At 44.9% G+C, this 14,931-nt stretch overlaps 1 protein-coding gene across 8 annotated transcripts in view; it reads left to right on the top strand.

The window, feature by feature from the left end:
• rols (zinc-RING finger and ankyrin repeat domain-containing protein rolling pebbles) overlaps positions 1-14,931 on the top strand; it is a 469,239-nt gene that overhangs the window by 388,967 nt on the left and 65,341 nt on the right. For all 8 annotated transcript variants that reach the window (XM_075892151.1, XM_075892148.1, XM_075892147.1 and 5 more), the window contains 9 exons: positions 265-531; positions 1,157-1,285; positions 1,408-1,488; positions 1,610-1,734; positions 2,126-2,261; positions 7,168-7,435; positions 10,185-10,416; positions 11,047-11,249; positions 11,558-11,744. In XM_075892151.1, coding sequence (XP_075748266.1) covers positions 265-531; positions 1,157-1,285; positions 1,408-1,488; positions 1,610-1,734; positions 2,126-2,261; positions 7,168-7,435; positions 10,185-10,416; positions 11,047-11,249; positions 11,558-11,744 — 1,628 coding nt within the window. The remainder of the gene's footprint in view (positions 1-264; positions 532-1,156; positions 1,286-1,407; positions 1,489-1,609; positions 1,735-2,125; positions 2,262-7,167; positions 7,436-10,184; positions 10,417-11,046; positions 11,250-11,557; positions 11,745-14,931) is intronic.

Below are 14,931 nucleotides of genomic sequence, written 5' to 3'. Positions count from 1 at the left end.
TCGAGCGTCAGTGCCGCACGTTTATTTGCGCCTTGTCTTCTGCGCGTTCCATACTAGCCTGAAGTGCTCTGCAAACTTGGTGTCCTGCGAGCATGCTAGTTGACAGTTGTTTCACTCTATCAAAGCACAGCCAGATATACATCAAATTACACTGCTGTTGAGTTCATATTATCGGTAAGTTTGTATTGCCACGCCGACTTTGCTGCGGTGCCTGTCTGTGTTCCAACCAGGTGTCATCCAAAGCTCTGCTTTGTGTGCTCGCAGATGACGAGTTTTTGCAGCCCATCTACCATCAGCCGTATCAGCACCATCGGCCACCTCCTCCTCCCCCTGTTGTACCCCATCCTCCGCCGCTGGGAGGCTCACAGCAGCAGCGGCATGCATCCGAGCACCTGTACACTCGACTCGGACTCCTCCTGGGCGAGGGCAGCAACCACAGCCAGGGGTCATTTGCCAGTGTCTCTTCGCTCGCCAACAGCGACATTAACATAGCTGGTTCTAACAACACCAGTCCCATCTCTACACTGACGGGTAAGCGAGTACGTGCTGTGTTGCGATAGCGTAGCTACAATTTCTATTCCAAAGGAGCAGGAATGGCGAGGTTCATCTGTGCTTTACGAGTGCCTCTTTGTATGTGTGAGTGTATATATATAAACAGAAAAATATATAAATTTCGAAGAGGAGAGGGTCGGACACCCCCTGGCTACGCCGGTGCTTTTCCGCAAAAAATTTGAACCTTCTGAAGTTCTGATTAGCTCTGGTTTTATTATGATTTTAGTGTAGTTTGGAGAAAACTTTTGTGTATAGTGTTATGGGTCCGAAGTGAATGCGCATACCCTGAACGCTATGAAGAACTCCTTGGGTCATTCCGCCATGCCAATAGCTTCCTTGTATATTAATATGTCAGTGCCGAGATGGCCCACTTTGATCCAAATTTAGCCAAATTCTCGTAGCAGCAGAGCTATATTAATGAAATTACATATCTTTTCTAGGGAGCTCGATATTCATGAGGTTTTGTGGTCGCTGTAGGAAAGACAGAGAGCCTTTTTTTTTTTACATTCATGATATCTAGACTTCTCTCTTGTGTCTGTGTTTGCACACCCATAACATGTCCTAACCTCACCTAACCAATAAGATCGTCACTTATTCTTTACAGGATCATCAGAGGCAGAAGCCATGAGCATACTACGTAGCTCGAGCAGGGAAGAGAGCTCAGACAGCGTTGCATCGCTCATGAGTACCAGCTCGTCACCATCACCTTCACGCAAAGAACCTTTCCAGCAGAGTGAGTGGTGACCTTTCCAAAAGTGTCCATGCAAAGGCGACATTGTCCACTGTCCCCTTTGCATTAATGTCAACTTGACGTTTTTCGCTGACTCGCTTTTTCTTTATCATTTTTTTTTTCAGGGAATAATAGTGTGCCCAACAACAGGAGGGGCACACCACTCAATTGCTCAAACAAACGCCAAGCCTTTGGTCACGCGAGATGTAAGAAACACTTTCGTACCTTTCTCATGTTGTGCCATGCATTATCACGACTCATACTGCCGGCCATAATTAACTATCACAAAGGGTATGTCTTAATTCCTGTTTAATTGCACAATTACAGGGGAGCAGCTGCACTACAAGATCTCACTTCAGCCAGCATTGAAGCCGTTGTTCTTTGAAGTTCCCCAAGCAGATCGGGATCCACCGTTTGTTGGGAGGCAGTGGCTCTTCGACGAAATTGAGCAGGTAATTTCTTTGCAGCCAGATTGTTTATGTTTATAGTATACTCAGCCCTGATAGGAAGAACGTCAGCGAAGGGCATGTGCAACTGTGCCACCACTGTAGTACATATTTCATTGGGTTTGAGCGTGCTGTGGAAAGATTCAAAATTATCATTCTCAGACTGAACGTTGCTGATGCATTTGAACTGCAATTAGGTACAGCAGAGATATAAATTTGTCATGAATCCTGTGAGGGACAAAATCGCTTTTAGTATGTCAAGGAGGCTGTAGTCACGCTTTCTGCAAGTTGTGCGTGAACCTGATATGTATATCATTGTTTTATGTCTTATGTTGGCAAATCTTGTGTGGGAAATGGGCTTCTCGGAGTTTTGACATTGAAGTTTATTTTATTTCAGGAGTTGCAAAAGGATAACAACAAAGGTGTGGTCATTGTTGGGTGTCCCGGATCGGGCAAAACTGCTGCCATACTGCAGTTAGTTGACTACAGCACCTTTGGTCGCAAGAAGGAAGAAGTCACCTATGGCACTGCCGGTCAGTAAATATCTCCCCATGTGTCACACTGTAAATTTGGTTGGCCATATATAGGCTAACTCGGGTAGACCCGTAAGTTCGATATTAACAGCACAAGCAGCTTTCACTGGTCACCCAGAGAGGTGGATTCACGTTTCCTCGATAGCTTAATGGGACCATGTTAAAACACGATGGCGGAATGGGTGGTAGCATCGAAAGCGCACTACGAGGCATCTAATGTTCTTGGCAGGCCCGTACCCTCTAGGGAAAAGCTTATTGCTCTGAGCCTAGCATCCAGCGTTGTCACAACCATTAAATCATCGATGCAAACAATTATAAAGCCAGCTTTCGCCTATACAAGCCTCGCTGTACTTAAGAGGAAACATAAATACATTGTGCTGCCATGGCAGCTCGCATACTAAGTTAGACTGCTGGGTTTTGACTAAATCAGTAAATCTGCAGTCGAATCTCATTATGTCAAACACGCTTAATTCGAACTTCCGGTTAATTTGAACTCATGTTGAGGTCTCGTTAAAGCTATGTGTATTCCAATGGGCGAATATGCCCGGTAATTTGAACGCCCAAGCACTTCTGACGAATAATTTGAACATACCGCGCTCCGAAAATACTCTCAGCACCTCGCCCAATCCCGCCGCGGCACCTGCGACACCTCAACGTTGCTGCGAAAAAAATGAAAAGGAAAAAGAAAGGCTGCGGTGGAATGTTTGCTCTCTCTCAAATGCCGATATGCGACGCGCCCGTGTCACACCTCTCCCTTTTCTGTCCCTGCCACGTAAAGACCCTCCTCCTTCCAATGCAGCGTGCGAAGAGAGAGAGGAAAAAAAATTGGCCCTGTATCTGCATGTTAACCTGCAAATGTCGTCGAAAGACTATAGTCTTGCATGTGAAGAGAGTGAACAAAACATTTATTTGATGTTCTGCGCAAGAAAATCGATGAATGGTATTCCGGAGGCGCTGCGTTGAGTGCCTCGAGCGTGCAGCGGAGGCATGGAGGAAGGAAAAACTGAGGAGGGGCCCTGTCGTATCCCAATGCATTGCGAGAAGTGTGGCAGAAGTGACGTCAAGTTTATGGGGCAAACAAATTGGTATGGGGCAAACAAATTGGTATGGGGCAAACAAAACAGCAGACTCTCCGTTGCGTGCTCTCAGCACTGGTTCGCTTCTGCGCGGACTTATAGTCCCGGCGTAAACTTAACGCGTATTGTATGGTTTTCGTGCAGTAAAATGTTGTGCGCACACCTTCTTGGACTGTTCGTGCGTGGCAGGACCGAGCCCTGCATGCTCAAATACTTTGTGGAGTGTTATAATGTGTAACAGCTCAGAAAGCACCGGTACGTGGCGTAACCAAAATCATTCAGCCCCTGCATTATCGCATTGGAACTCACACTGCAGTGATTAATGTGTTCTGCTCACCGTAAGGCCTTTATTTTCTTGACGAGATTTCGCGATATATGGGCCTATTTACAGTTTTTTACACGTATATAGTGTCAGTGTGACGACTGAAAATAGCGCTAAGAAACGGGGACACAAGAAGAGGACACACGGCACAGGCGTTAAAGAAGAGGTGTGTCCTCTTCTTGTGTCCCCGTTTCTTAGCGCTATTTTCAGTCGTCACACTGACACTATATACGTGTAAAAAACTGTAAATAGGCCCATATATCGCGAAATCTCGTCAAGAAAATAAAGGCCTTACGGTGAGCAGAACACATTAATCACTGCAGTGTGAGTTCCAATGCGATAATGCAGGGGCTGAATGATTTTGGTTACGCCACGTACCGGTGCTTTTTAACACGGCACAGGCGTTAAAGAAGAGGTGTGTCCTCTTCTTGTGTCCCCGTTTCTTAGCGCTATTTTCAGTCGTCACAATGCACCAACAAGCCCAAATTTCGACAGTGTCAGTGTGACAATGCACAATTTTGAGAGCTTGCTTCATAGCGATTTTGTGCTACACCAGCCTAGTTGACTTGACGTACCTCACGTCGATAAGAAGGCACCACTGTATTGTATACACGATCGTGCACGCAAAGTGTGTAATTCCAGTGCGCACATAACTAACACGCAGTGAGCGCACATCGTACAACACATACACACTTAGTTCGATAACAGGAGAAGTTTATTCTCCTTCCATGTGAACGACACAACTTCTAAATATGTGCCACGATGCCTACAACACCAAAAACGAAAGTTCGCGTGTGTTCTCATTTGACACGATGAGTAAGAAACAACTGAGCACACAGTTGAAAGCTCCGAATCAAATACCATGGCGAATACTATGCATTATTGATCAACAGTGAAGCGAACATACGTGCAAAGGGCCACCAGATACATTTGGCAGTGATCGCGATTCACATTGAGTATACACTGCAACTGGGCATCACACAGGTTTCCATAAAAACATGCAAATGAAGCAGCACTCGTCAATTGACTCGCTGCCGGCCAGCGGCTGGCGCCGCTTCCGAGACTGCTTCGGCGGCTGCTCGCCGGAAATCGCGGAGTGTTTATCTGCTTCTCTGTTAGGGGCAGTGTGGATGTTTGCGACACGGTGGCTTCACAAATATGACGTCATGGCTTCTCCTTAGTTTTTCCTTCCTCCATGAGCAGAGGCGAGCGCGCGCATCAAGTCACGTCACACGGGAGACATGAGCGCCATTTGGCAGTTATCTTGAAAAGTGGCTCTGAGACTGGTGTGCGCACCCGTCTCAGAGGTGATGAGCTGTAGATCGCAAAGCGACAGGTAGGCGCCACCACCGTGTCGTCTTAGACACTTTCCTTTCCATGCAAGCGTTGCATGGTCAGCGTTGTGTGATAAACGCTACGGTCCTTAGAATAACTTATGTATGTCTTTTCTAGTAAAAGATGCACCTGCAGAATATATACATGTTGTCTGGTGCCCCAGACATGCGAAATAATTGCTTTTTAATTGACGATTGCACAAGTATGAACGCTAAATCTTGAGCAATATTGCTGGGTGCTGCGGATGGGGTCAGCCATTTCAAGTGCCCGATGCCGTTAAAGGTGGACGAACAGACAAATGTACAGACAGACAGACATCGCAATTTTTTGCGTCAAAGGTCCCCAAGAAAGACTATCGTCTTTAAAAAAAGAAAGCCGTCGCTGGGCCAAATGATTGTGTGATAGAAGGAAAGGAAAAAGGCACTATCTTCTGCAGCCCTTGCCCCTTGCGGGAGCATGGCTCTGCGCCTTGAGGGGGGGGCTCTCTCCTGCACCTGCGCCCCGCTTGCCCTTTCCCTTCCCTGCCACGTAACCTTTTTCCTTTCAACGACGCGCACAAAAAGATCAAAAAAAAAAAAAGCTGCCTTGGAGTGTTGGTTTTTCTGAAATACTGATGTGCTTCTCTCCGCGTGGAGACGCTCCTCCTTTCTCGTCAGCTGCTGGCCATGGAGCAGCTGCGTAGCGGAAAGCGGGAGGCTGTGCTACGCAGCAGTCATTGTCGTTGTCATTTTTAGAAATTGTCGACGTTGGATATTTTCGCGCGCAACTTATGCTGAAGCGAATGTAGAAATGCTTTGCAAGCTGCGTGCCAAATAATCATGATTGACTCGCTGCAAGGCAAACGTGTGTAGACGCGCATCACCGATTACTTCAATTAGTAATGAATGTCCTGTGATTTGTCAATAAATGTAAGTCTTCTTAAACTTTTCCCTCGTGTGTTAGCTCAATGCACATGCGCCACTGCATGGAGAGCCCTGCGTTTATTTAGCTTTCATTAATTCGAACTTCTTTTAATTCGAAGAAATTTTCGAGCCCCTCGGAGTTCGGATTATCGAGATTCGACTGTATTTGCCGATTTGATGGTGCTCTGTGCGTGGCACCTTCACCCTGCTGAAATGAGTTGCGTGTGTGAAAATTGAAACTCCCTGATTTGAATTTTGTGCTAAAACTGGCATTGTTGACACTGCATAACTAATAATTAACATCTGTGGTTTATTATCCTAAAAGCGAGACATGAGTGTCCTATTGGAGGGTTCCGGAAAATTTGACCACCTGATAACGTGCATCGACATTGCACAGTACTCGACCATTTGCCTCCACATTCGCCTGGCGCGAACCCGTGACCTTTGGATCAGCAGCTGAGCACCAGCGCGGCAGACAACACTCTCTTGAATCTTAATCCATATTATTTTGGCAATTTTTTCACCGCAAATGTTCATATAAAATCTTATGTAGCATTAATTGTTTATTTTTAATGCAGTATTGTTTTCTTAATTATACTATCAGTAAACAAATATCCAGAGTCAAACAAATATGGCTGTTAAGCTTTAAAATGTCATTAATTAAGTCAGGAACTTCAAGGCAGCTTTGCTGCCATTTTTAGTGTATGTTTTCATGCGTGCATTCTAGCTTTCCGCTCGTCCTTTTGCAAGGAATAATCTTGCATTTGTGCAAGCACTGTTGCAATGACATGTGCGCACTCATACATTGATCTCCAGCCTGCCCTTTGAACTTCAGAAGAATGGCTAGTTGGAGGCAGGCAGCACTGTCCTCGAGATGCTAAACTTAAAAAAAAAAAAATAGACAAGAAATGAAACAATGCCATAGCATCATATATCACCAAAGTGTACAACTTTTTGTCCTATGCTGCTCTCTGCAATTCTGGACCACTGAAAAGGGCTGCGTTTTGAGCTCTCAGAGCAAGCAAGATGCTGAGCAATAAGATAGCGAAACATGGGAATTACAACCACGCCATTACAACTCTCATGCCTTTATGATATTGTTGACTGTCTCGCAGCCAAGGCTAATGCTTCTTTGGTGAGGCGAAGCTAACTTTAGCGAACTTACTATTATGCTAACACGCATGTCTGACAAACGCACTAATCAATGTAGTCATATCTCAAAGCGTTGTAAAACACATTTGTGATGATGACGCGTGGTGATTATTTCTCAGGTGTGCGCCACTGCGAACCGGAGCGTCACGGTGCGTTGGGCGGCAGCAGTGTCGGGAGCGGCTCGGCTTCGTCGATTTACCAGCCGCGTCTGAGTGCCAAGCAGGACGGTGCACGTTGCCTAGGAGGCCACCTAGTTGCCTACCACTTCTGCCAGGCGGACAACAACGTCACCTGCCTGGTGTCGGAGTTTGTGCACAGCGTGGCCGCCCAGCTCTGCCAGGCTCCCCAGCTGGTGGCATACCGTGACTTGCTGCTCAGAGACCAAAGGTCAGCTAATAAGTGCCTTGGCATGTGATTAGGGCATTAGGCAGAATTTTGAAGGGGGGAGACAGGGGGGAAGACGCATCTTTAATTTGAAGTGGGAAAGGCCCAGCAAGGGGTAATATTGCGCTCTGTATGCCATGGCGAGAAAAAAAAGGGGGGTTGGGGAGGAGGGCAGGGGTTTGTTGTGCGACTCCCTAGCTTCGCCACTGGCTTTCATGATACTAGAATGATGCTAACATGGAATCCTTGCGTCATTCGGGGTTTCCAGACCTGAACAAATCACACCTGAACAAATTTTGTCTTTTCATGGTATGACTTTTCATGGTGGTGAATGGTATTACTCTTTTTAGTCTTGGCTCAGTAATTTTTATTCTTCTTTTATTTATTATTTTCTTGCATTAACAGCTATACAGTAACACTTTGTGTAACAAGAGCACTTTTGAAATGTGGGAGAATTGTTTTATCGTGATTAGCATTTTCTCCAATTATGGGCAATCAAACTGCATAGATAACAGATGTTCACCGTACTTGGTTTGCAGACGCTGTTTGAAGAGTCTATGTGACATGAGTGTTAGTCCAATGAACATTTGAATTATTTTTTAACATGAAAGTGTTTTATGCTGGGATCCACCATGGCTCCGCGTATGTATTTACATCACAGATATGACGTAAAAATATAAGCTAACAGATTGCAAAGAAAAACGAGAAGAAAAAGTTTCGCTGCTAGGCATCGATCCTATGATCTCTTGCTCCCCAGTGCTGTAAGTGAGCGCATGTTGACCAGCTTGCTAAACATGAGCCGTTTATATACATCATGTATTCTTGGTGGTCCTCAGAGCTCAGCTACTTCAGTGCGTTTTTGTCATCGATTGCAAGATTGCACGAAGAGTGTGGTTGGGCGTGCTCTAATGGTCGTCGTCCCGAGCACTGCGATGCGCATGCGCCTTCACTGGTGGTGGGAGCTTATGCTTCCACCGCAAGTTTGCTTTGAAGTTGCAGGGGTTGAGGGTTGCATGGAGGTCACTTTGGTCACTTCGCTCGCTTCCACGTTAACGAAAAGAGCGCACTGCTCACATCTGAACAAGAATTGTGACAGCTGTTCGTGCTTGTCCTGTGTATACTTGTGCATTTGTTTCGTGCATTTTTCTTCCTGTTTGAACAGCACGCTTTAGTGTCAAGCTGTCACAGTTGTCAGTCCACACTCGTGGTGTGTGCTCATTTCGTGCATGCTTTGTGCTACTTGCCGTTCTTCGCGTGACATTACAGTTTGTTTCTGCGACATTCATCCCATCATCCTGGTGGTGAAACAATGCACAATAAACGCTCAACTACCTTGGTGAATACACATTTCACTTTCGTGTTATACCAATTCCTAGACAGAGGAATCAGCCATGTTTTTTGTATATAAGCTTCTGGGAATAATCGATGATCTCAACTGTTAGACAAAATTGTAGGACGTTGGATATTCTCCTTGGCTGAGATATTAGTATTCGATTCCTTCAGAGCATTCGAAACCAGTGAACATGCGCAGATCTCGTGTATGACTTGCCTGAAAGGGAGGTTTCTCTTCATCAATGTCCGTGCTGCCGTGAAGTTACTTTTTTGAATGGCATTCGTGCTGGCGTGAAGCCACACCTCAAGGAGAGATTAGCGAATCGTCACTACCGGGCTTCAATATATCTTCACAGTGGGTTTTACGCGCATACCGCAGTTAATTTTGAACCATTTCGTATTCAGCAGCATATACCATTCTCAAAAACTGCAGAAGACTGAAATAGCCCACACAACACAAATGCAAGCTGAGGACATCCTCAGCATGCCTCCATGAGGACAATATGGTGCCCTAAGAATGTTCTCTCATGGTACTAGAATGGCACTAATCCAGTCCTCTTGTTCATACACATAACAACCTCAGCACATTCTCAAAACAACACTTGAGGACTTTTTCAGTATCTTTTCAGAACAACGATTGTGCGGTCGGTTGGTTCTGTACTGTAATTTAAGGTTTAATGGTATTTAAATTCTTCAAAGGAAAAACACCCGTGAAGCCTCGTGTATGTATACTGTATCAAGCAACAGAGAGATGACAGTGTTGGTTTATTACAGTAAAACAAACTAAGCTTTTTAACAGAAATTTATTTATTTATCAGTATTAGTCACAACTGACAGCTTTGGCAGGAATTCGAGTCCGTGTATAGTCTGAAAAAAGAAAAACAATATCAAGGCAGTCAACACAGCTCAATCAACTATCTTTGTAATGTTCCTCGACACTTTGACAAAGTGTCCTCATCACCAGGTGTATCGTGCTTAATGCAAGGCCCGTGTCGAGTGCACTGGTAGGCTGTTAGAGGCTCGCTCTGACAGCCTGCCAGTACACTCGATATGGGTCTTGAGTTAACCTGCCCAAAATCGGGCCACGTGACAGACGCAGAAGTCGGTCCCTTCACGTTGGGACCAGGCTACTTTGAGGCACAATTGATTGCGATTGGCTGGTGTTCCAAGCTGCTTCAGAGCACAGCTCGCGGCGGTCGGCTGCTGGCAATACATCCATAATAAGTCAGAACTTTGAGCTGCATGGTGCACTTATCAACACGGGCATTGACCTCCCGTCATTGTCTATGCTTCACACTCTCTCACATATATCACTTTTAACCATATTGCCATGGGGTCGTGACGTGCCCGAAGACAGGAAACGTGCGCAGTTTGAGGCTGTGTCTTCTGGGCTATTCGTAAGTAGCTTTTTTTCTTGCAGACTTCAAGATGTACTCAGCCTGTCTTCATGCCAGACGGACCCTCACGAAGCCCTTTTGAAAGGCATCTTGGAACCGTTAAGCTCCCTGAGGCAGACAGGTCGAATCCCAAACACCCAATGCTTTATTGTTGTGGATGCACTCAATGAAGCTGAACTGCATCGGCCCGACTATGGAGACACCATTGCCTCTTTTCTGGCCAGGCATATACTCAAGTTCCCTGCATGGCTCAAGGTACACTGAGACTTACTACAGAGGATTGCCAGTAGTATTTGGTATAAATGAATTATCTGTATGAAGCAGAAGCTAACACGTAATCATGATTGCATGGACATTTACTTACTTTCAACAGCCAGGCATTGCAAGCACATTTGGTGTGTCAGAAACTGCCAAAGAAAACTGTGGGTTTAACCCTGCGATTCCCACGCACAGTTATACCTTCATAAAAATTGCGGGAAAAGGCTGACTGTTTCTACTCTCCTTGTAGAGTTCATTTCAAGAACAATACCAATGAAATTTTGTTTGAGGCATAATTTAATTAGCACTAATTGTAAATAATTATTTTCTATCATATAATATACAAGTCACTCTTCTTTCTTCATAACATGTCAGATCTGCAATAGCTGCTCATCGTGACACCTATAGTAGCTATATTGATGTATTATATTCAATGTACCAAATATGACACAGTGGGCGATACAGCCAGTGCACTGGTGCTGCGAGGTTGAAGTTTGCGCAGTCGTATAACTTCATTCTCAACTATTGTTATCTCTTCAGTCAGTCTGGTTTTCTTATGTGGAAACCTACTCATAGGCATGTGAATGCCGGTTCAAATGAACACTGTTTTCTTCTTTTATGTTGCAGCTGATAGTTACTGTACGGACAGCATTCCAGGCAGTCAGCCAAATGCTGCCATTTCACCAGATCTCTTTAGATAGGGTGTCTTGCAACGAGAACCTAATGCGAGACATTGTGGGCTATGTGCTCTTTCGAATCGAGTCCAGTCCCTCAGCACGTGCCAACATCACAGTCAACAATGGGAAGCAAGATGGCTCAACACATGCAAGGTACGACTCTTTCATGACTGGCACTGAAAATTTTCTGCCCTCTGGTCCATAAAAGTAATTTTGCAGCAGTATTGAAATTTCGCTTGTTCTATACACTTGTGAGGCAGTGAAGAATGTTCATTTATGCTCTGTTCTTTCAAAAACCACACTTATACAAGATACAAGAGTTTCAAGAGGACGAATAATTCACTAGTTCTTCCTTGGAGGTGTAATACCAATAGAGGCCTGTGGATTACTTTCTGTCTCTTGACTGTAAAGGGGCATTCATCGACTAATATTGAAACTTGTATCTCGCATTCCTTGTCCAGGTTTGCCAATCATCTGGCCAACTTAAGCAGGGGTTGCTTCCTATATGCCAAACTGACCATGGACCTCATCGAGCGTGGTCACCTGGTGGTCAAGAGCAGCAGCTATAAAGTCCTGCCTGTCAGCCTCAGTGAAGTGTACCTGCTGAACTTCAACCTGAAGTTCACAACAACCAGAGCATTTGAAAGGGTGTGTGAGATGGACAGTTCACACTTGTTTCAAATAGGATTTTTAGACTATGATTTCTCATAAGGAACACCCAAAGAATTTGTTGACACAACTATACATAGTGGAATTAAGGAACCAAAACCAATCATGTATCTAGATGTAGATGTGTGAAATGCTCTTTATTATGTCACTGATGTACTTTTATTACACTTACTGTCATCTTTCTGACGGAAATCATATTATTTACAACTAGCTTGGCTTTCTCCTATCTACTGTCGAACCACTTCCGCTTTCTTTCATCATCTTCACAACATGTCTTCTATTCATCTGGGAGGTACATTGTCGTGCATATAAAAACCTAGTGACTCAACCAATTTTGATAATCAACAGCTATAGGATTAGCTTAACTGATAATAGTCCTGTAAATTACCACTTCACAGATCTCCTACAGCTCCTTAGTTTATCCATTTGTTAGCAACTACAGTCGAATCTCATCAATTCGAACACGCTTAATTCGAACTTCTGGTTAATTCGAACTCACGATGAGGTCCCGTCATAGCTATGTGTATTTCATTGGGTGAAAACGCCTGGTAATTCGAATGCACAAGCACTTGCGACGGTTAATTCGCACATACCGCGCTCCGAAGATGCTCTCAGCACCATCCCGCCCGATCCCGCGCCGGCACCTCCAACACCTAAATGCTGGGCAGGAAGGAAAGGAAAAGGAAAGAAAAAGCTGCGGTGGAATGTTTGCTGTCTCTCAAATGCCGATCTGCGATGCGCCTGTGCCACGCTTTTCCATTTTCTGCCCCTGCCGCGTAAAGACCCGTCTTCTTCCATTGCCCAGCACAAAAAGAGAGAGGAAAAAGAAAAAAAGCTGTCGCGGAGTGTAGCTTCCCCTCATGCGCCGGTGCCACGCTCTCTCTTCCCCATCTCTGCCACGTAACCTTTCTCCTTTCAACAATGCGTTCCAAGAGAGCAAAAAAAAAGCTGCCGTGGAGTGTTGGTTCTCTCTCAAATGCCGATCTGCTTCTCTCCGCGTGGAGACGCTCCTCCTTTCTCATCTTGTGTTGTCCGCGCTGCGGCTTTGGCGCAGAGAGAAGTAGCGGAGATGCAGTCGTTGTCGTCGTCTTCAGAGAGTGTCGGCGCTGGACATTGATTGCCGCGCGCAACTTCTCTGGCCAGGAGAATGCTGAAGCTTAAGTAGACATGCTTTGCAAGCTGCGTGCGAAATCGATTGACTCGCTGCAAGGCAAATGTGTGCAGACACGCTTCACCGATTACTTTAAATAATGATGGATGTCCTGTGATTTGTGAATAAATGTAGGTCTTCTGAAACTTCCCCCTTGTGTGTTAGCTCAATGTACATGCACCACTGCATCGAGAGCCCTCCGTTTACTTAGCTTTTTTTTATTCGTACTTCTTTTATTTTGAACGTATTTTCGGGCCCCTTCGAGTTCGAATTATTGGGATTCGGCTGTATATCGCAAAAAGAAAACTTTGCATACTGCTGCCAATAGAAATCAGTGCTATTGAAGAAATGTGAAATCAGGAGCCAGATGTGCAAAGCCCTCAGCTAATCATTTCCAAAGCTTGTATTAAAATTGGTCTAAAAGAAGTAATTGTTTGGGACCATGCAGTATTTGCTTTCTGCAACATGACATTTTTTATTAGCACTTGTTCTTCATCACGTTGCTGAAAGATGGCATTTACCTGCTAAGGAAAGGCACTTGAATTGGGTCCAGTGTAGCATTGATTTTCTGTGACATCTTTTTATCCCACATTGACCAGGCATTCCATGATGTTTCTACTTCATCTCATCATTTTAATGTGTTGAGATACATTATTGTTTTAGACAAGATGTACCGTGTTTGTTACCACAAATTGGTAGACTTTATTTTAGATGCCTTCAGGACAAATGCGAAAGGACTAACTTTTGCCCATGAGCTTCCCAACGACAATGTTTTGCAGTTTTAAATATTAACATTGCTATGAAAAATGATCACGCTTGTAGCTGTTACTTTCCTCGCAGTTAAAAAGCACTCTTACTATACGACTTTGAATATTTTAAAACTGTAAAGTATTGAATTGCTCTGGCCCAACCACAGTTGTCTAGTGGTTAAGGTACTCGGCTGCTGAGCCGCAGGTCACAATATTGAATCCTGGCTGCGGCGGCTGCATTTTCGATAGAGGCAAAACTGCTTTAGGCCCATGTGCTCAGATTTGGGCGCACATTAAAAAAACTCTAGGTGGTCGAAATTTCCGGAGCCCTCCACTACGGCGTCTCTCATAATCATATGGTGGGTTCTTGACTTTGAGCCCCACATACCAACCTGGAATTGCTCTGCATTGACTTGAATCTGCTCTGCGCAGGTCATGTGCGCACATGATCCAGGGTGGCCTGCATACTCCTTGAAAAGGAGGTCTTCCCTCGGACGGTCTTCTATTTAGTGACTGAATCCTTGCTACAAAAGCTAAAGATCGGTTCTCGGGCAGAGCACTTGAGAGGGCAACTGTGTGTGAGACCACAGGTAGTGCCATATGTGCATTAAATGGGACATAATCTGTAAAAGGTGGCTGAAAGTTATCAAATCCCCATCTTATTTTCCGCTTCAAATAAATTGGCGCAGCCATTGGCAGGAAATCTTTTGTGCTAAGCCACAAGGGTGCCAAAAGAAGCATATGACACCTTTTCAGACGTTCTGCCATAGGTGTCGTCTACGAGATTCCTCTTACTTGGAGCAGGTCTTATATTCGACAGAGGGGGCAATGTATTAATGACTGACAGTGGGAGAATGCCAGTACAATAGGAAAAAGTGACGGTGCGCATCTTCCGGCACATGTTAAGTCATGCTCATGGTTTCCCACAAGTCAAGATAACAGGCAACAGTAGGAATCGAATGGTCAGGGAGCTATTAACAATAGAAGAAAGCAGTCTGCCTGCGTCAGTGACACATAAGTTGTGCTATATAGATCCGAGTTATCCTTTCTTATCGAGCAACTTTCTGGTTGACATGCATGTTTACTTGGCTTGCAGCCTCTGTCTGCCAGTAAACACTTGTTGTTCATGTTCCTTTCCAAGCATTGTGCCAAAAGTAGTAACATGTTCAGCAACCTTGTGCACCAACTCGTCGAGGAAAAAGTTCTCCTCATGCCGTTTCACCACACCACATATCACGAACTAGCAATTTCAGAATAAACGGACCTT

Source organism: Rhipicephalus microplus, chromosome 4, assembly GCF_043290135.1.
Source record: "Rhipicephalus microplus isolate Deutch F79 chromosome 4, USDA_Rmic, whole genome shotgun sequence".
Taxonomy (NCBI): domain Eukaryota; kingdom Metazoa; phylum Arthropoda; class Arachnida; order Ixodida; family Ixodidae; genus Rhipicephalus; species Rhipicephalus microplus.
This window is presented reverse-complemented; position numbering and strand designations above follow the sequence as displayed.